Source organism: Pteropus medius, unplaced genomic scaffold (genome assembly GCF_902729225.1).
Source record: "Pteropus medius unplaced genomic scaffold, Ma_sr-lr_union100, whole genome shotgun sequence".
NCBI classification, from domain to species: domain Eukaryota; kingdom Metazoa; phylum Chordata; class Mammalia; order Chiroptera; family Pteropodidae; genus Pteropus; species Pteropus medius.
In genome coordinates this window covers 5,582,965-5,604,962 of record NW_024343578.1, presented here as the reverse complement: position 1 = coordinate 5,604,962, position 21,998 = coordinate 5,582,965, and the positions used below count along the sequence as shown (strand labels likewise).

At 33.9% G+C, this 21,998-nt stretch overlaps 1 protein-coding gene across 1 annotated transcript in view; it reads right to left on the bottom strand.

Moving 5' to 3' along the window:
- LOC120606347 (metabotropic glutamate receptor 7-like) overlaps positions 1-21,998 on the bottom strand; it is a gene marked incomplete at its 3' end in the record, with an annotated part of 556,936 nt that overhangs the window by 152,600 nt on the left and 382,338 nt on the right. Inside the window, exons 3-4 of the mRNA XM_039867571.1 lie at positions 12,656-12,797; positions 5,409-5,563 (exon numbers count right to left, since the gene is read on the bottom strand). Coding sequence (XP_039723505.1) covers positions 5,409-5,563; positions 12,656-12,797 — 297 coding nt within the window. The remainder of the gene's footprint in view (positions 1-5,408; positions 5,564-12,655; positions 12,798-21,998) is intronic.

Genomic DNA, 21,998 nt, shown 5'->3' with positions numbered 1-21,998 from the left:
TCCCTTTCTCAGTCCATTCTATTAGTACAAGAAGTACAGTGTGAAAAGGAAGTTCTCACGGGAATGTCTAAGACAAACAGAGGCGGCCTTATCTGCACTTTCTACTTTCTGGGGAATCAGAGCTGAGGCTTTCCTTGTATGTTTGTAACATTTCAACAAATTGCCAAATTGAGCCATTGTACCAGTCCTGTACAGGAAGTCTCTCCAAAGTTGAAAAGAAAGGTAAGATGAACAAAGATGGCAAGAGGTACTTAAAATAGAAGAAAAGAAAAAGTGTACAAACCCATGTTTGAAATTTTTGGTGAGATCTGGAATTGGAGGGTTAAATGCATCTTTTTATTAAATAGCTTGAACAGCCACAGTTATAAACCATTTTAGGTGACTATTTCCCTGTCTTGAGAAAACTTCAAATTTATACAAGTATGCAGTCCTTGCATATTCAGGTCTTACAGATATAATAGACGGAAAAGATAAATTTAGTTCTTTTAAAATTTGCCATATACTAGGTCCTCTAGTAAATGCCAAGGGTGTAAAAATAAAGATGGAAAATCACAGGGGATCTAAAAGCTGTAGGCACTGATTCAGATTCAGATTATAATTGTGACCACTGTATATGAACAAGACAAGTATGATTGCTGTTTGCCATAAAGAGGATACATGGCACATTTTGGACTGCGGGAGCAATGAATTTAGTTTAGGAGGGTAGACTATCTCTGGGAAAAACAGAAACTATTTTAAAAAGATTAAAGATCTATTTTGAAGAAAAAAATTACTCTCAGATCAATAAGAAATAGAGAAATGGGAAACCTTGATGGATTTTAGGCAGTAAAAAGATCTGATATAAATATGTGCCAGGAATCTAGAACAAGCTAGAGCTAGTTACTTACATCTATACTCTCTCAATCTTTATTTTGACTTGCATGATATGTTGTTTTTCTGGTCTCTCTTCTTGTTCCCCCACTATTTACAAGTTGGTCTTTAAAGAAATGTGCTTTAGAGTGATTATCTTAATATTTCTTACTTATAACATTTTTTATCACCTGCCACCTCCACATTAAGATAGCAACTTCATGAGAGCAGGGGCTTGGTCTAGATTATCGCCCGCCATAACTGTTTAAGTCAGTGCCTAATACTCTACTAGAGCAGTGATCCCCAAAGTTTTTGGAACCAGGGACTTGTGCTCCTATAAGAATTTAATGCCTGATGATCTGAGGTGGAGCTGAAGCGGTGATGCTAACTCTAGGGAGTGGCTGCAAATACAGATGAAGCTTCGCTCACTTGCCTGCCACTCACCTCCTGCTGTGTGGCCTGGTTCCTAGCAGACTACAGACGGGTACTAGGGTACTAGTCCATGGCCTGAGGGTTAGGGACCTCTGTGGTAGAACTTATAAACATTTATGAAAGATTCAGTGAATATCATGACAGTGAATATATAATCTTCTAATTTCTCTTATTAAACAAGGTTATAGGTCTCAAAGGTATATGCATCGCTTAGAAATAGTATTGTGGTTCAAGGCAATAGTTTCTTTCTTGGTGTTTTTTCCCATTCACCTAGCAAAACTTTGTGACGTGTTTAGAACATTCCAGATGATCAGAGAAGGCTAAAGTAGGATATATCTAAGTTGGAGCCAGAAATATTTTGATTCAGGTCTTTATTAGCTTTGATCTTGCTGGCTTGAGAAAAATACAGCATTCATTTCAATCTTGAGTAAGAAAGCATGAAATAACCAACCGTTGCATGCTAGGTGCCAGAGCACTTTTTGTCTTTTCCTACACGTATGGCAGATTTAATTCAGGACTGAATCTGTTCTACAGACCCATTTGAAAATCATCACCAATAGCCAGAATTCACCCTTCATTAAACTAGCATCCTAACGTTAGTGATTACGACACAGACGAAAAAATATTGGTCCATGATCTCTACTGGCTATAATTAGAGTATGCCTAGGATAGCCTACATTCAGAGAAGCCATGCTCTTTGAAAGACAGAGTTGAAGGCGACTTAGGCATTTTTTGCTCTGTGGACTTGTTGAGGGCTGGAGAGGATGACTGAGAGTCCTAATTAATGGGGCAACAGAAGGACAGAATATGTCAGCGATTCCCGGGCTCATTAGACAATGTGGAGAAACTAAAAATCACAGAAGTGGTTTGGCTCTGGAGCTGGAGGAGTGCTGCCAAGTCCTGGAGAGATTCTGAGATCTCCCTTGAGTGCTAGGAAGCCAGCTTGGCCACAGCCGACCTTTACGGGCACAGTTCCGAGTATCGTCAAACTGAAAGGGGAAAAATGATACTCTTGGCTAGCAAACACAGAGCTGCTCCCCTCTTTTTTTAATAAATGAAGAATAAATACAGATAGAAGATAAAAGAAAATAAACACTACTCTCACAGGAGCAATGTACATGGCCTCAGGAAATTTATTGTTAATGATACATGCAGATACAGAAGAGACCAGCCCAAATTTCAGATGTTTGCTAAACACGTTCAATATATGGATCTAAAGAAAAAAAATGTTGATTATCGATTGGCTTTTTCCTATTTACATCTGAATGTATAGTATTATATAATACAAAGATATAGAGATATAGCAGTATTATAAGCATTTAGATGATATTCCACCCCAGTAGACTCCAATATGAAACATCTGCCAAAAGGGAAACAAATAAAATAAATAGGAGATGAACACTTACTTGCCCACATAGAATATGCTCCATTGATAGTTTTATTTGAGATATTTTATAGCTTTGTTCAGAAACCTTGGTGCAATAAAATGCATTCATTTTTTTGCTTCCTTAGGAGTGTGACACTGTAACTATATAGCTACAATCTTGATGTTCCATCTTCTATATTAGTCAATAAATCTTGGCTATACTTTGTAGCAATACAGAAGACAATGACTAGATAGAAGTCACAGCATTTCTAAACAGCCAAATGAAAATCCTCATTATTTTAGCAGTGTAGAGTTTTGAATGAAGTGTTGCCACTTCATCACATTCCAGTAATAACTTTTATTGACAACAACGCTTCTCTCCCATTTCATAGTTTACGACCACTTTTTTTTTTTTTTGGCAGATTCAAGATGTGGTTTTGTATCTGATTGAATAACTCTGTGTATTCCTATACATCCATGGAAAAAGTATTGTTAAAAGAATTTATTAAACTTTTGAGGTGTTTACTAATTTCCTGAAATATCTTGAAACTGGGGCTAGTAATTATAGAGTATGGGAATTTATGTCTATGTGGCGTCTATAGCTTAGGAAGAGAGGACCAGAGTAGAGATACTACAACGTGTTGTTTTACTTTAATTCTCACCTAACTCTTATATTTCAGTCCACAGAGTCACCTGAGTGAGCTTACTAACCTCCTTTGATATATCCCACGTATATTCCCAGATGCTGTTCAGACTTTCAGAATAAAGTATAAATGTCATAGTGCAGTTTACAAGACTCTTCATAATCCAGCTCTGGTGTACTTTTCAACCATGTTTTGTGCCAGGCCCTTTTGCAGTCTATGATTCCTCTCCATCCATCCACACATCCAACCACCTAAAAATCTGTTTGAGCATCTGCCATATCAGGATCTAGATGCTGAGGGTACAATGGTTCATAACAGATAAATTTCCTGATAGAGACAAGTAAAGAGGCATTATGATGGTAGTGGGTGTGTAGGGGGCATGTATATGGAGACAAATAAAGAGGCATTACGATGGTAGGAGGTGTGTAGGATGCTGTAGAAGCAATAGAAAAGGCTCTCATCGCAGACTTGGCTTGGGTACAATGGTCACAGATGGCTTCCAAGGAAAATTGATGTCTAAGTAGACACCCAAAGACAAATAGTATACTCTAGGAGAGCAAAGCATTTTCCTAAGTCCCGTAAATAAGAAATTTTTTAAAGAACCAGAGAATTTTAGGATGGCTATCATAAAGAACTATGTTACAGAATGAATTGTTTGCAATTACCCCAGTGCGCTCTGCTTCTTCACTCTGTTCCTGTCTACTGTGTTGGGAGCTTTTCCTGGGGCTTCTTCTCACATCGGACTGATGAGTTCCAAGTTATCCCTTCATGTTTCACCTCCTCTCAGGATCTTCCCCTACGGTGTCTCCTTTGTGCCCTGTGGTGTCTATTTTGTACTTCACTATGGTGTTTCGCACGTTATATAGTCATTGGCTATTTTCTGACACTTTCACTCAGTTCTGTAAGTGCCGAGCGTAAGGATTACGTCCTCATCTTGTTTTTCCAACCTAGCATAGAGCAAGCATACCATAAATACTCAAGCATTTTGACTGAAAGGAGTGCAGATAGTTAAAACATCTTTTATACTTGCAGCCCATCTACAAATGTATCAGTCTGGGTTGTAAGATAGGCAATCCTCTCCGGACATGTATTGAGGAATGAAATTAGTTCAAAGTCTCCCAATGAATACATAGGAGACTCATGGGATCTTTATCTCCCCAGATAACATAGAAAGACAACAGTGACAGAACCGCAACTAGGCTTGTTTAAAAAGGCCTATATAGACCGTGCAGCCTTCTGGGGAGAATAATTAATTAGATTGGAGTGGAGGCAGAATAGAAAGAAATGCAAATATTTGATCCCTTTTTGAGTAAGAAGATAGAGTTCTTTTTAATGTGCAAAGCATGTTTTAGGAAATCTTTGGAGACCTGGCCTGTCAGAAAAGGAACACAAAGCAGGATACTAGCAGAGGAGTGCCTTTTCTTTGCAGTGTCTTCTTTTAGAAATAATGTTTCTTTTCAAATTAAAGGAGAATATAAATTGTAATCAGCAACTTTTGTTAGATCAGAAAGATGCCAATAAACGCCTTCTCTTCCTTCTACCTCTCAAAGAATCTTTATAGCAGTAAGGAAGGCAATGCAAGAGAAAGAGGCAAACATTTAGAAATGCAAGAAAAAGAACAAGAGACCTAAGAAGGCAAGGTGTGTTGGTGCCTGAAAGCGCTGGTGTGCTATGTAATCCCAGGCTCAATGGGCTGGGAGAGACCCTAGAAAGTAATGGGGAAAAGGGCCACTGTAGTCATCCTACTATGGAATTAATGGATACATTACAAAGGGACAATATTCTCTCAGAACTGCTGCTCATTTACGTACACTGTGTGATTATTTTACTTCTTATTAATAGTAATGCTCTCCTCTCAAAAAGCTCCTGTGGCATAATGGAAAAAAAAAGAATATATGCTAATTGTGATATTATTATGAAAATAACATTCCTCTTCAAAAGAGGAATATTAACTAAAAGAACAGACCAATACATGGCCTCATTTGTGTTTCATGGGTACAAGTTTAAAACTATCTGCATAAATGATGTCAAAATGCCAAACTCTCAAAGAGACACATGCTTTAAACACCCTACATTGCACCAACCAATCTCTTAGCATTAATCAACAAAACCCATACCTTCCACCGTTGCACGCTTGGGCTGAATGGTGATGGCTCCTTCTGCAATATCTTCATGCTGGTGCAGTGGATTTATTTTGGATCCCCAGCTGTCTGATCCCACCCAAAGAAAATGGCCTACTTGGTCAGCTCTTTTGGCTGCTGCAAGGATCTGCCTGTAGAAAGGAACATGAAAATATATATTATAATAAAGAGCAGCTGTTGAATGTATACAAAGGAGAAGGGAAGCAGGCCACTATTTCTCAAAAAGTAAATAATCAATGGCAAATACGTAAGCCAAAGGATTTATATGCTTAATATATAAAGAGATTTTGTAAACCAATAAGAAAAATTATCAAAGCAGCTTAAGGAAAATAGACAAAGAGTATTAAAAGTCAAAGTTAAAAAGAGAAACATAAGTAACCAATAGGCTGGTCATTCACATATATTGGAAAGGGGGAACATGAGAATTAGAACAAAATATTAAATTCACTTCTTGTATTGGCCAAAAAATTTTTGCTTTGTTTTGAGTTGTGTTGTGAGTTTGGCTTGGGGCTGGAGAAATGAGCACTCTCATTCACTGCTAGTGGTATATGTCATTTATGGAAAGCAATATGTCAGTCTAACTGAAAGGCCATAAATTAATTACTCAAATGAACAGAACTCCATGTTAAGCTTGAAAAAATGTACAACACTTGTTTATAAATAAAAATATTATATAATTAATAAGGGCAACAATGTATTTAAATACTAAAATTTAAATACACAGTATTTGAATATCAATCATAATTTGTATGATTTACTTGTAGAATTTAACTTTCATATAAAAAGTATTTTGCCCTTGTTACTTATGATACTAAAGTATACTTCTCATTGTAAAAGAGCTAGTTTAATTGGAAAATGAAAGAAATAAAATAAAAAAGAGAACTAGTTACTTATGGAAAAGTTACTACATAATATTTTTGGAAGAACAGAGATGGATAAGAAGCAATTGCATTTGTAGAACAGAGGAAGCTACAACTAAAACAACACTGGTGGATAATATCACAGGAGAAGTGGTTTGTTTGCCTCTCAGGATTTGGAGGTACCAAGTACCACAGATGTACATAGCTAAATTCAGCATGATTGCTTGGAAGACTGTATATGGAATGGCAAAAACTCCAAATTTTCTTCTCCCATGCAGGATATGGAATGGTAATTTTCTAATGAAAATTTAAGGAATGGGTTCTGATATTGTGAAAATCCAAACAGCAGAAGATTGTGGGTAAGTGATGGTGCGTTAAATATGAGAATGGTAGGGGTGGGAGAAGTTAAAGTTACCATTATGTATTAAAATTGTAAGACCATCTAGTAAATTTACAGAATTCTGGAAACCAAGGGTGTGTTGCCCCAGAAAAATCTGAACCACCCCAGGAAAAAGGTTTTTAGATATTGACACAGAGAGATCCTTTAATGGCCAACTGGATGCCTGACCAGTCCACTGAAAGCCCTTTAAGTTGACATGTACATAGAACTTTTTAGTCTTACTCAAAAGGGAACTGCCAGAAAATATCTATAATTGTGGAAAATCTCCAATTAAAAAAAAAAAATCTAAGAGGGTAAAAGAAACCAGTGTGGAGCAGGGCAGAGAAAACATATCAAAAAGAACATCAACAACAACAACAACAAAATAAATTTAAATGAGAATTATATCTATAATCAACAACAAGATAAAACTAATGACAAGAAAAGCTCTTAGCTGCTAAAAAATATTAACATTATGTTAGAAGAGATAAAGAAGAAAATGAAGAAAATGATCCAGAAAGCAAAACAACAATAAAAAGGTAGAACATAAACAGAAAAAAAAATAAGTGTCTTGAAGAATGAATTCAGGAAAATGTACATCCAACTAATTACATTTCCAGAATAAATGTGGATAGAAAACAGAGTGAAATGTTTCTAACAATATTTTTAATGAAGAAAAAAACCAAGAAATTTACAGTATGAGTTTCCAAATAAAAAAGGTTCACCCAACAAAATAATGAGGAAAAATCAAGCACATCACAAAATTTAAGATTTTTAGAAGTAATGAGAATATTCTAAAAGCTTTTAAGAGAAAATCAGGATACATGCAGAAAAATAAAAAGCAGAGAAACAAAAAAGATGATGAATGATGGAGCAATGTCTCCCAAATTCTGAAGAAAAAAAATATTTTATAATCTAGAATTCTAATATTGAATACACAAAGAATTTCAATGCAAATAGAATTAGCATATATTCTCAGAGAGTCTTACAGATTTTGCCATCCAAAATTAGGGCCTCAGGCTCCCTGCAAGTTACTAGTCCTCTAACTTATTAGTCACCATAGCTGTTTGCTGTAAATCATTTCTGTGCCAGGCATGATGTATTTAAAAGTAAATATGAGTCCAGACCTTAAATTCTCAACTACTAATTAAATGTGGAGGCAGAAAAGGAACATTTTTAGGCACAAAAGGTAAAAATGTTTTGCTTTAATTTACTGTTTATTAGAAAGTTATTGGAGGATGGTTCCAGCAAAATGAGGAAGTAAACCATGAATAAAAATGAAAGAGAGACAGAAAGAAAAAAATTATTAATATAGTAGAGACTAGTCTAGGATAAACCAGAAACATGGGGATTTCAGGAAGGTGGTGTCTAAGAAAAATGATGAAACTCACAGATCGCTTCATATATGAACTATGATATAAACATTAATTTTCATTAAATGAAATTCTGGTAGAATAATGTTAGGAGAATAAGAGAGGTCTATGTGGGCCAAATTCTACTTAACATAAAAAATTAAAAGATAATATTTAAAATTAATAATTCAAAGAATACAGTATAGGTACATTATGCAAATAAGACCTAAAGAAATAGCTTAAAGAATTAAAACAGCTGTTCAAAGAAGACAGAACTAAAGAGTATGGAGGAATGGAGCAGGAGACCACTGTTTTGTATCAAAAGTATTTTACTCATATTTTGTTTTTTAAATTTATACATTTATTACTTTCATAAAAATAAAACATAATCAATTATTTATACTCTTGACCTAGAGGTACCACTTCTACTAATCTATCCAAAGGAAATGATCAAAAATGCTGTCGAAATTGTATGTTCATTACTAGAGACAACATGAATACAGAGCGATAGGGAACTGGTTAAAGAAATGACAGTACATCCAAAGGATGAATGGAGAGCATTTAAAAATACACTGGAGAGTAATTAAAAATACACTTAGTGTGGTTTCCACAAGATATTGTTAAAAAAGAAAAGTCAAATTTAAAAAAATGCAAAAGGTTATTCAATTCTTATATAATGAAAGCTGGACAAAAATTACCTGTATTTTCATATAGATGCAGGTAAAAATGAAGGGTCATATGAGAAAACAGAAAAATATGGGTACCAGAGACAGGGGTGGAGTGATGGAAGAAATGGAATTTTTTTTAGTTAAATAAAGTGAATGATTATCTGTCTGTCTATCTGTCTGTCTGTCTATCTATCTATCTATCTATCTATCTATCATCTATCAGAAAAAATATGGACACAATTTGTTGTTAACAATAACAATATAATGAGTTGGTGCCAATGAGTTTTAAAGAGAATGAAAATGTTGGGGAAAAACCAGGTAAGACAAATAAAGAAAGATGAAATTGACATAAATACAAAAAGTAGATGCTCGCCTTAATAAATTTATATAAAAATGTGGGTTTATGTTTTAAGATAAATATGATTAGATCATTTAAAAATACCTGTGGTACAAAAAGTGATATGTAAAATTTAATGCGATCCCAATTCTGTTGGGGGAAAACTGATGTATGTTTAGAAAACTTTATTAGAAACACTAACCTAGTATTTTATCAGTGGTTAATCTCTGAGTGTTGGAATTGCAAGTTTTATAGATTTAAAATTATAGTTTATGATTATTTTCTCTAACCTTCAAGTTTTCTAGATAACCAGGGTGCCAAGTAAACATAAGAGTTCCTTTAATTAAAGAGCAACAGCAAAAACTTGCCCACATTTTCCAATGAATTTAAAATAGCCATGTGTTACTTCTAAAGTCAGAATAAAATGTTCCAGAAAAAGAATCCACCCTTGTCTAAAACCCAAATTATCTGTATCCATGACTGATTTAGCACCTATCTTAGCTTCAAAATCGAGATGTTAATGTCTTCTTACTGCTATTCTCTGACAAATATTTGAAGTTAATGTACTAAGAAATCTCAAAAACTTCCATCTATACTAAATCTTCTGAAAACAGAAATAACATAACATTGTAGGTCATTAGTACTCTTCAGACATCTGTGTGTTTAAGACCATGTTTGGGAAGAAGCATATATATGCACTTGACTTTTACTACTGTGCTGAAAACTATTACTGCTATCACTACTATGAAATAAAGTATGTAATATTCAACACATAAACAAGTCCCAACACAAAAAGAGTTAGCACAGCTATTGAAAAGATTATATACATTTTTATACCCCAAATTAAAATCTCACACTATCTGCAAATCAAGTGTATTAAAACTAACTAATCACCATAGCTATCTACAGTAAAATCTTTATGTACTGTGTGCAGTGTATTTAAAAATACACATGAAGCCACATCTTATCAATGTGTCACATATTTTAAAAATGTGTAAAATAGGTATGAAAAGATTTATGAGATGATTAAGAAAGGCATCAGTAGAGGTGAAAAAAACTGGAGCAGAAAGACAAGGGTAATATTATGAAAATAAATTTTTAAAAAATAACTAAATCATAAAGTGTGGGGAGAAAATGCCCTAGGAAGAACAGAATCAGCTTTTGTAAGGAGAGAAATAATACCTTTAAGGGATGATCAGAAAGAGCTTCACAGAGAAGGGCATGTTTGAAATAGACCTTGAAGAGCAGACACATTTTCAGCAGATAGAGAAGGGGAAAAGAGACATCATGTGCAAAGGCCATGATAGTGGAGCAATTAGGACATGTTGGAATACCAGAATCATGCATTTGGGGTGGAAAATTTGGTGAATGGAGGTGAGATTTAAATGTTGAAATAGGACCACATTTAAGGCATTGTAAGGTTCAGAGAAGCAAGTTTGTATTTAAATTATTAAATAGTGGGCATTTGACTAGGCATTTTATTCATTCATTGAATGCTATTTATTGAGCATCTATTATGTATTGAGCACTGTGATAGGGACTCAGAATACAAAAGAAGTCAAAGGAGACATCATCTCTGCCCTAATGATGCTTATATATTAGTGAAGAATATGAACACTACTTAAATAATCAAATGATGTAAAATAATATCAGTGACATAAAATATGAAGAACTTGACAAAGCTGCATTGTTCAGAGAACTCTTCTCTTAGCAACAGTAGAGATGGCATTAAAGTAATAAAGTGTGTTCGGGGGCGGGGAGGGGGCATGGAATGTTTCAGGCAGGTGAAAGATAACATACAGAGACCTGGGAAGGAGGAAACACAAATGACCCTGGTGACTGCAGTGCATAAAACATGAAGGAGCATGGAGTGAAATAAGACTAGAAGTAGGACAAAGCTGGATCACCATAAGAAGAGCTCAAAATTCTTTTTATTGTATTAATGGGATAACTGAGGCTTCAGGAAGGTGAGAAGCAGGAATCAGGAAGGGGGTGGGAGCCTGTCCATGATGAGACAGTGCTCATTTAAGTAGCATAAAAACTTCAGGTATCCCAACTTCAAGTTTAACATTCTTTTTATTTAACAGTCTTGCCACCATGATCAGAACTTAATATCAGCAAGATGGAGGGATTCAGAAGCAGTATCTAGGATACACATGATAGGAAGAGACACAGGCCTGGGAGGCTGGTCAGGATGGCAATGCAATAATCCAAACAGAATGTAATAATGGCTTGGGCCCTTAAACTTTACCTTCATAAAAGACATTTACCTTCAAATTAAATGACATATTATTTTAAACAATAAGACAAATAAAGATTTAATAAAAACTGACACAACTCTTTCACATCAATGGAAATGTAACCTGGCAAAACTTTTTTGTAAGACTATACACACACACACACACATATTTTAAGATGGGATATGTTTTTGTCCTGTAAACTTCTTTTCTAAGAAGTTATACTATAAATACTTATAAGATTAACATAAAATAGTATATTTGTAAATTATTATATATTTGTGTTATATTTGTATTATATACTCATATGTTATATGTTAATATCATTTGTGTATATATTTATATTTATGTACACAAATTTGTAAAAAAATTTATTACAGCATTATTTATAATTGCAAAAATTTGTAATCAAACTTAAATGTCAATTAATAAGGAAGTAGATAAATTATAATACAGATATAAAATGAAATTTTGCATAGCTATTAAAAAGAATGAATGGATCTACAGGTACTGACATTCAGGGACCTCCATGATAAAATGGTACGTAACAGCTAGCAGAGAGCAGAATAAGCTGTACACACAACATGTGACCATTTGTGTTAAAATAATAGACTGTCTCTAGAAATATATAAGAAACTGGTAATTAGAAGTTGCATCTGGAGAGAACTTGTTAGCCAAAGAAAAAAATGGATGGAACTTTTTTACCTAGATCTTTTGTATAGTTTTCAAGGTTTTAATCAGATATAATCCTATTTATTCTAAAATAAATAAGTAAAGATTCTGAACCAGAGTGGTATTGGTCAGAAAAGAAAGCATGGGATATTTTTGTTCTAGAAACATTTTAAAGGTTAGCTTTACATGACTTGGCCAAGAATGCAACACATGAGGAAAAAGGGAAAGTCAAGATTACAATCAAATTTTTACTCCAAGTTGTTATCAAGGTAAAGAAAGAGAGAGGAAAAAGTAGGTTAGAGAATGTTAAGGTTTGACAAGCATGGTTTTGAACATATTGAGTCTAAAGCAGGAGCAATAAGCTAGAATTATGACATTTTTCTTTTACATTAAGAAGAATCATTCTTTAGATAAAAGTCTGTTACATTTGGATATATTTTTAATAAAAGAAACTAAAAGGTCTAGTGGTTTTCTCTTTTTATAAGTAATTGAATACATTACTTTGTTAATAGGTGGGAAATACATGACAGCAACACACTGCTGCTTCCATGGTTCACTGTAATTACATGTGGGGTAGAAAGTATGTTCAGACTTAGCTAATATGTGATTACAGATGTGATTCTTTGCTATCTTTTCTCCTTTCTCTGCAAGTAGCCTGATCTTTCTGTCTCCTAAAGTTGCAACATGCATATTAATGAATTTCACCACATGTCCTTACTTTATATCTTCATCGTTGGCAAAAATCACAACGGCTCTGGAGTTAGGGGTGTCCAGGAGCTGTTTGATAATTCTATCAAAGTCAATCGTCCTGTCTTTGCGCTCTTGGGGGATTCTCACAGACTGAGCAATGCAGATCCCGCCTGTTTAAGAAAAGAAAAGCAGGGTGTCAATGAAGTTTCTGCAAAGATACCAAAGGAACCAGGGAAAGTAACTGGGGAGGAGGGGATTTTGAATTCTGAGTATGCAGCACTTCCTTGGTGATGTTGCTGAATGAAGAAGGCTTAAGACATGCTGAGTCCTGAGCTCTTGTTCATAGTTGGTGCACCTTCCATGGTATTGCAGTCTCATTCTCTTTGCAATGCACTTGTAAATGGCTAATTATGCCCAGGGATACCAATGATATTGATTCTTAGGAGGTAGGTTTAGGTAGACAAAGTGAGTGGGAGGTTTTTAAGATGTAGTGCAATACGCTACAATAAAGCAACAATAAATAATAATAATAATGATAATAATAATAATAATAATAATAATAAAAACAGATAAAGCTTATTATATTTATCTCTGTGATTTTTATAGTTTTGCATTCCCAGGATTTTCTTTCTTTTCTTTTCATAACTATCCCAACTTTTAAAGTTTGGAGTCAATGAAATAAATTTAAAGATAAAACAATGACAATACCACCAATAACAACTATTATAAATCGTAAGAACACATTTTTATTGACCATTTACCATGTATCCAAGCCATAATTGTTTTCTGTATATTATTTCATTTTTAAAATCTTATAAAATCATTACTATTCTCCATTTTTATGATGGAAGAGAAGAGGATTGAGTAGAAAAATAGATTGATTTACTCCAGACATCTCAGAGCTATTATGATATTGACATTATGAATTTCAAGACAGAGAAATATGCAACAGTTTACTAAGCAACTGACACACTCTCATAGCTCCACCTCTTGCTTAATAATAGCTCCTGAAGCTAGCATTCTAAATCACCCATGGTTGAAAAGGAAGTATCAAGGGAAATTTAAAAAATATTTCTAACTAAATAAAAATGACAGTGAAATACATTAAAATATGCATAGATAATAGCTGAAATGCTGTTTATAGGGAAATACATATCATTAAATGCTTATATTAGAAGAAAAGAAATCCAAAATCAGCAATTTAAGCTTCTTAAGAGAAAGAGAATACTATAAACAAGTTTATGCTAATAAATTCAACAACATAAATAAAATGGATGAATTTCTTGAAAGACACAAACACCAAAACTGAATAAAGAATAGATAGCCTAAATAGTCCTGTATATATATTAAAAATACCAAATTTACAGTTAAAAATCTTTCATAAATGAAATATCCAAGCTCAGATGTTTTCACTAATGAATTCTACCAAACAAGTAATGAAGACGTAAAATATAATCTCCATAATCTCTTCCAGAAAATAGAGGCAAGAAAATAACTTATTTCATAAAGTCAGTATAACCCTAACACCTAAATCAAAGATATTACAAAAAAAATGAAAAATAAAGACAAATAGCATTTATGACCATACTTGAAAAAAATCTTTACAAAAAATATTACCAAAACAAATCCAGCAATACATAAAAAAAGATAATACATTTTATCCAAGGAATACAAAGAATGCAAGGATGATTCATTATTTTATCCAAGGAGTGCAAGGCTGATTCATTATTTGAAAATTAATCATAAAGTACATGTTATAAGACTAAATCAGAAAACTCACATGATTATCTTCAATAGATGCAGAAAAAGCACTTAACAAAATTCAATATATATTCATAATGAAAACTGTAAGCTTAGATTAGAGAGAACATCCTTAGCCTAATAATAAGCATCTACAAAAAGCCTACAAGCATCATACTTAATAGTAAGACACCAAAAGGAAATATTGTCCTATTTTTTTTTACCACTCCTATTCAACATTGTACTGGATATATTTGTCAGAGGAATGAGGAAAGAAAAAGAAATGAAAGGCATACAGCCTGGAAAGAAAAAAATAAAAGTGTCCCTATTTGCAAATGACAGTGCTGTCTATATAGATGTACCCCACCAAACAAAACAAAACAAAATAAAACAAACAAAAAAAAACCCCAAACCACCCCAAATCTCCTAAAACTTAAAAGTGAGTTAAGTAAGTTTGTGGGATATAAATTCAAAATACAAAAGTCAATCATATACCTGTATGTCAGCAATGAATAATCAGAATTTTAAACTGAAAACAATGTCATTAACAATATTGCCAAAAATGTGGTGCTTCCGTACAAATCTAACAAACTATGTATAGAACCTATATGCTGAAAACTATAAAACGTGGGTAAAATTTAAAAGATTTAAATAAATTCTCCCCAATTTTATCGATAGATTCAATGCAATTGCAATCAAAATCTCAACACGCTTTTTTTTAAAAAAAAAATGTATCAACAGCTAATTCAAACATTTATACAGAAAGACAAAGGAACTAGAATGAAAACAAACAAACAAACAAACAAAAAACCTCTGATAAAGAACAAACTAGAACTCACACTACTCAAGTTCAAGACTTACTATGTAGTCAAGACATAAAATAGATAGGTGCTTAGATCAATGGAACAGAAAAGAGGTTCAGAAATTGACTGATACAAATGTAGTCAACTAATTGTTGGCAAAGATACTAAGGCAATCAATGGAGAAAGGATAGTCTTTTCAACAAATAATGCTGAAACAATTGGATATCTATATGCAGAAACAATGAATCTTAACATATACCTCATACTGTATACAAAAATTAACTCCAAATTAATGATAAACTTAAGTATAAAATGTGAAATTAGACAACATTTAGAAGAAAATTAATAATCTGTATAACTTTAGGTTTGAATATGAGTTTGTGATATAACAACAAAATCACAATTCATAAATAAAAAAATGATAAATCAGATTTTATAAAAATTCAAAACTTCTATTCTATGAAAGATAGTATTAAGAAAATGAAAGCCAGAGACTGGGAAAAATCTTTTAGCTAACGAAGAACTTGTATATATAGAAACACTTAAAATCAGCAACAAAAAGTAAACATTAAAATGGGCAAAACATCAAAACAGACATTTATAAAAATGATATAGAGATGGCGAATAAGCACATGAAAAGATGATTAACATCAGTCATTGGGGAAATGCTCATTAAAATCACAATGATATACCACTACATGCCTATTAAAAGAGCTTTTTAAAAAAGCTAACAATACCAAATGCTGGAGGAGATGCAGAGCAATAGGAATGTTTGCTATGGCTCATGGGAATGTATGATGGTCCAGCCACTATGGAAAACACTTTAGCATTCCCAAAATATTAAATATAGAATTAAAATATCAAGAGGGTGTCCCAATCCTAGATTTTTATCCATGTGAATTGAAAACTTATGTTCACAAAAAATGTATGCATAAATGTTTATAGCAACTTTATTCACAATTGCTAAAACTGGAAACAGTGAAGACATCTGTCAACAGGTGAGTGGGTAAACAAACTGTGGTATATCCACACAATACTCCTCAGCAACAAAGAGCAACTGCTGATTCGTGGAAGAGTGTGAATGTTCATGGAAGAACATGAATAACTCTTAAATATATTTTTTAAGTGAAAGAAGCCAAACCCAAAAGACTATGTGTTGCAGAATTCTATTCATATGACATTTTAGAAAAAGCAAAACCGTAGGTGTAAAAAATAGATCTGTGGATGCTAGGAGTTGAGAGGGAAAGGAGTCATTGACTGAAAGGGACTGCACAAGGGAATTTGGGGGTGATGGAAGTGTTCTGGTTGGTACTGTGCTGTCAATACACGATTCCATACACTTGTCAAATCTTAAGAACAACATACCATAAAAATTCAACTTTACTGCCTGCAAATTTTAAAAAATCAAGCAGAATATCAAGGGATTCTAGAATGGAATGTACACTGTGCCAAATGAAATCTAACTGTATTAGAAATGTATGAGGAAATTTCATTGAAGGAGATGAGTAGAAAAAAAGTTGACCTAAATAACTTTGAAACAGCATTTGACTGGAAATTCAAAGGCTAAAGACATAAAACGATATTCTTATTTTTAAATTTTTTACAAGGATATGAGTTAGAAATCATGGAACTGTTTTCCATACTGGAGTTGAACAAAACAGTAAGTAAGCTGTAGAAAATAGGAGCCAGGTTTCTCACTGTTAGAGAAATAATTTATACATAAGCAAAAGTGTAAAACTAGCATGAACCATGTGGTGCTAGACAGAGTCAGAAGAACCAGTGAAAACTCATGAGAGAGAGAGAGAGAGAGAGAGAGAGAGAGATGGAGAGAGAGAGAGAGAGATGTTTGCATACGCAGATTGGTATATATATGTATACTTCCTAACACTATCCACTGATAGAGCCTGGAAGCAATGATACCCCATAGCAACCAATACACCTAGTGCCCAGATGTTGCTTTTGAAATAGCATGTTTCAACAAAAAGAACCAGGTTTCTGTGGAGAAATGGCTGACTCTAAGGCTGGGGTAGGGCACATACAAGATGAGCCTGAAGTGTCAGGAAGAAGTATACAAAGGAAAAAAAAAATATGGAGCATGCCAAAAGGGCACAGAAGCCACCTGAAAGAGCATACAACAAACAAAGCTAGAACAATATGAACAACAAATTAAATAATTATGGTACTGAGTGATTATCCAAATACAACACACACTTAAGAACCATATTTTTACAAATAAGTGACTAAATAAATAAGGAATGAAATTTCCTTAAAGAACAATTCTAAATAACCATAGAAGGAATGAGAGAAATGGAATATTACCATTAGAACACTATAGTAATAACTGCTGCATGTAAGATCCACTGATGAATGCTAAATTAGTGTGGGAAACTATAAGGAAAACACTGAACATTTATATAGCTTAAAAGCATCTCCCACCAGATATTTACTATTTATTCTCATGGTTTTAACAAGTGCCTACAACGTCTTTGATACTTTTTTTTCTCAAGAGCTGGAGATTAATTCCCCTATCCTATGTGTAGGCTGGACTTAGTGACTTGCTTCTAAAGAATATATATATTTTTAAAAAGTAACTTAATAATGGAGAATCTGGCAGACAGTACTTTACTGGATCACTAAGTTAACATCACTACTGGGAAGTCATGCTGATTGCATGAGCCCCTTAGTATGATGTGATGATAAGGGCACCTCATTTGTGTCTTATTCTTCCCCCAAATCCATAACCTTCATTTAACATGAGAAAATATCAGAAAAATCCAAATTGAGAAACATTCTACAAAATATCTCACTTGTGCTCCTCAAAACGGTCAAGGCCATGAAATAAGATAAAAGAGTGAGAAACTGAAAACTGAATTAGATGCTAGAACAGAAAAGGGATGTTCGCATAAAAACTGGTGAAATCTGAATAAATTCTGTAGTTACTAGTATTTTTCCATTAATTTCTCATTTGATAAATGTACATTGGTAATTTAAGGTATTAACATTTAGGGTAACTGGAAGAGGAGTATATGAGAATTCTATCTTTGCAACTTTTTTGTGAATGTAAATTATTTAAAAATACAAATTTACAATTATGTCTACATATAGATGTATGCATCTATCTACCAACCTATCTACCTACCTGTCTAGGTTTTACCTCTAATGGATACTTATTTAGTAAGTAGTAGAGCAAGCCTAGGAATCTAAATTTTTAATATGAGCTTTAGGTCATTTCTTATCATGCATTAGTTCACCTGCAGGACTTGTTAAAATACCTATTTCGGGCCCCACCCCTAGAGATTTTCATTCAATGGGTTTGGGTAAAGCTTCTAAATTTGCATTTCTAACAAGTTCTCAGGTGATACTAAAGCTGTGGTTTGGAGAACCAGGTCCTGAGACCACTGCTCTAGGACACTGTTGCAGGTGTCCAGGGGAGCAGATTTTGAGAAACATTTTCCTTGGCTCTCCAAACTGGTCGTAGCCAGCTCAGGTAAAACGAGGATTCACATTTGCATATTCTAGCCAAACTTTCTTAGGAAACTTTTTAGGATGCATCATTATGCTTTATTATAAGGTTTATGATGATGCAGTTAGAGAGAAAGAGAGAGAACAACAGGAAAAATACCCCTGAGTAATGGCTACTACTGTCTCAGTTTGGGAAACATCACAGAATACGGAAAGATGAAACCATCTGCAAACTGTCCTGGGCCTGCTAGGGAGAAGAAATGGTTATTTTACCTTTTGGGCAGAAGAAGAGGAATAATTCTGGATAGAAACTCAACTTCCCATCAGGATTCAGTTACAGTTGAGTAGTGAAAAGAATTAGAGCAACTACATTTGGTGATGTGATTACTGGAGGGGCAGTCTGCACTAGCAGGTTTAGGGCTCACCCAGCATGCACTTGGGGAACCGATGCATGGAGTTTTGTGATTGCTGAATTGAGAAGCTCATCCCCTATTATAAATAACTGCCCACAGGTGAGTGAAATCAAACAACTCAATAGAAGAGAGAAATTGGCTATTATCATAGTAATGGGAATGAACATGTTCATAAAACTAAAATGTGAAAAAGACAGAAGATTGGAAAACAAAGGATGAGAAATAAATATGCTGTTTTGATCTTTTGCTCTTGGAAAGCTTAAGTGGTACCTGCTGGAAAGATAAGTCACTTCGTTTCCTTCAGATCCAAAAGTGCACGCAGCAGGTTTAAACATGTATGTATGTATGTTGTACACAGATGACTTCAACTCAAGCATCTGATTCACACCAAGCATTTCATAAAAGAAATGCATCCTTTTGAGAAGATAATACAGGTCTTGTTTTTCCTCCAGCATGGAATGGAGTAATCCATACACAAGCACACATGACATCTGGTGTACAGATAGATAATGGTGGTAACTCAGCACACTACATTCTCCTCTGACATGGAAACATATTTTCATCCCAGGCTGCTGTCCTATTGAATGAAAACTTTCTCTTGATGGTTTGTGTTCCAGCTTAGTCTCTCACAGTGGATTCAGTTTGCCTCCTGTTACATCTCTGATGTTACTTAGTCACCACAATATATGCATAATCTATACTGAGAAAATATCAGTTCAACATCAAGAGCTTAAGAATATAACTTTTGAGGGGCATTTCATTTGCATATAAAAAATAAATGGAGTTTGGATGAGCTGGATAGCATTGCAATTGCCAAATTAATTCACACTTCTGTGGGGAGCAAAGATGTAGAAAAAATTGAACAGTATCATCATAAATGTTGCAAATGAAGAGGCATGTTACAGACAGGATAACTTCATTTATGACATGTCAGCTTTGACTAAGAAAGCCCACTGTCAGTGGCTTGAGCTGATACAAGACACTGAGGTAATGAAAAGAATTTCTGAGTCCAAGAAATCAATTTGCTCCTCAATTTGGAGCTGCAAACTGGTCAGCTTTCTGCCTGCCTGTGGTAGGTAGCAATCTGTAACAGCAAGAAGAACCTCGGGAGCCAGACCACAGATTGTTTCTTCTTAAAATACTTTTCTCTCTCAAATGATTATGGATTCTTTTCCATGTAATAAGCAGAAGCAATAGGAAACCATTTAAAGTTTACAACTCAATTCTCTCAGAGCTTATACACGATGCAATTCTCTTGATGATTTGGTCTATTATTTAGATAAGTCAATTCAGTTTAGCAAACATTTATTGAGACTCTATTATGTGAACTGCTCTCTAGAATATTTTTTTTACAGAATAATATATAAAAGCAGTAGAAGGAGCTTTAGAAATAAACTCATTCAATTCTCCATTATGAATGGGGGAACTGAGGCCCAAAAAGTTTAACAGTGATGATACTAATAGCACTTGAATTGGCAATCACTGAGTTCTATGTGTTAGATACCATTCTAAGTGCTTTATATCATTGACATATTCAGTAGTCATAAAACTCTCTGACACTATGACCTAGGTTTGCAAACATTCACATTGGACAAGAGGGGAGAAGGCATTCTGAAGTAACTCATCTCAAATCACAAATTTAATGACAAAGGAGTACTAAGATTTTTATTTTTCTATTCTTCATGCTAAATGATAAGACAGCACTCCTGCCTTTATAAACTTTACAAATTGAGATGAGTGTAGGACAAATGCTGTACAAACAAATAACGATGGATTTAACACATCTTGTTAGAGGAATCATCAAAGGCTTTATGAAAGAAATTCAGTCTCTAATGGGTCATTTCACATCTGTGGAGGGTGCTAGTGGAAGGATACTTAATGGAGAGAAGAGATTAGTCAAACTGGAAAGGTCATTTTCAATAAGATTGTCCAATCCTTTAAACCCCCTTCTTTCTTTGATGATATATTCTGGTTTTGCTAAGAGTGGTAAGGTATCAAGTCCCAATCAATAGCCTATCACTGATCACAGTCAAAGGAGTTAATTCTGTACTATACATAGAGAATCCTAAAGATTTCACTGAAAAACTGTTAGAACTGATTAATGAGTTCAGTAAAGTAGCAGGATACAAAATTAATATTTAGAAGCCAATTGTATTTTTATACACCAATGATTAACTTTCAGAAAGAGATATTAAGAAAACAATCCCATTTACAATTGCATCAAAAACAATAAAGTTCCTAGGAATTAAATTCACCAAGGAGGTAAAAGACCTATTCTCGGAAAATTTTGTCATTTAAAAAAGAAATAGAAAACGATACAAATAAATGGAAGCATATACTATATTCATGGATAGAAAGAATCAACATCATTAAAACAGCCATACTACCCAAAGCAATATATAGATTAAATGCAATCACTATCAAAATACCAATGGCATTTTTCAGAGAGCTAGAACAAATAATCCTATAACTTATATGGAACCATAATAGACCCCAAAAAGCCATGCAATCTTGAGAAAGAAGAAAAAATTGGAAGTATTACACTACCTGATATCAAACTATACTACAAGGCTACAGTAATCAAAACACCATGGTACTGACATAAAAACAAATACATTGATCAATGGAACAGAATAGAGAGCCCAGAAATAAATCCACACCTATACGCTTATTTAATATATGGCAAAGGAGGCAAGAATATACAATGGGGTAAAGACAGTCTCTTCAATAAATGGTGTTGAGGAAATTGGACAAATACATGCAAAAAAATGAAACTGGACCACCTTCTTACACCATATACAAGAATAGACTTAAAATGAATTAAACACTTAAATGTAAAACCTGAAACCATAAGACTTCTAGAAGAAAACATAGAAAGTAATCTCTTTGACTTTGCTACTAGTAATTTCTTTTTGGACATATCTCCTCAGGCAAGGGGAATAAAAGAAAAAAT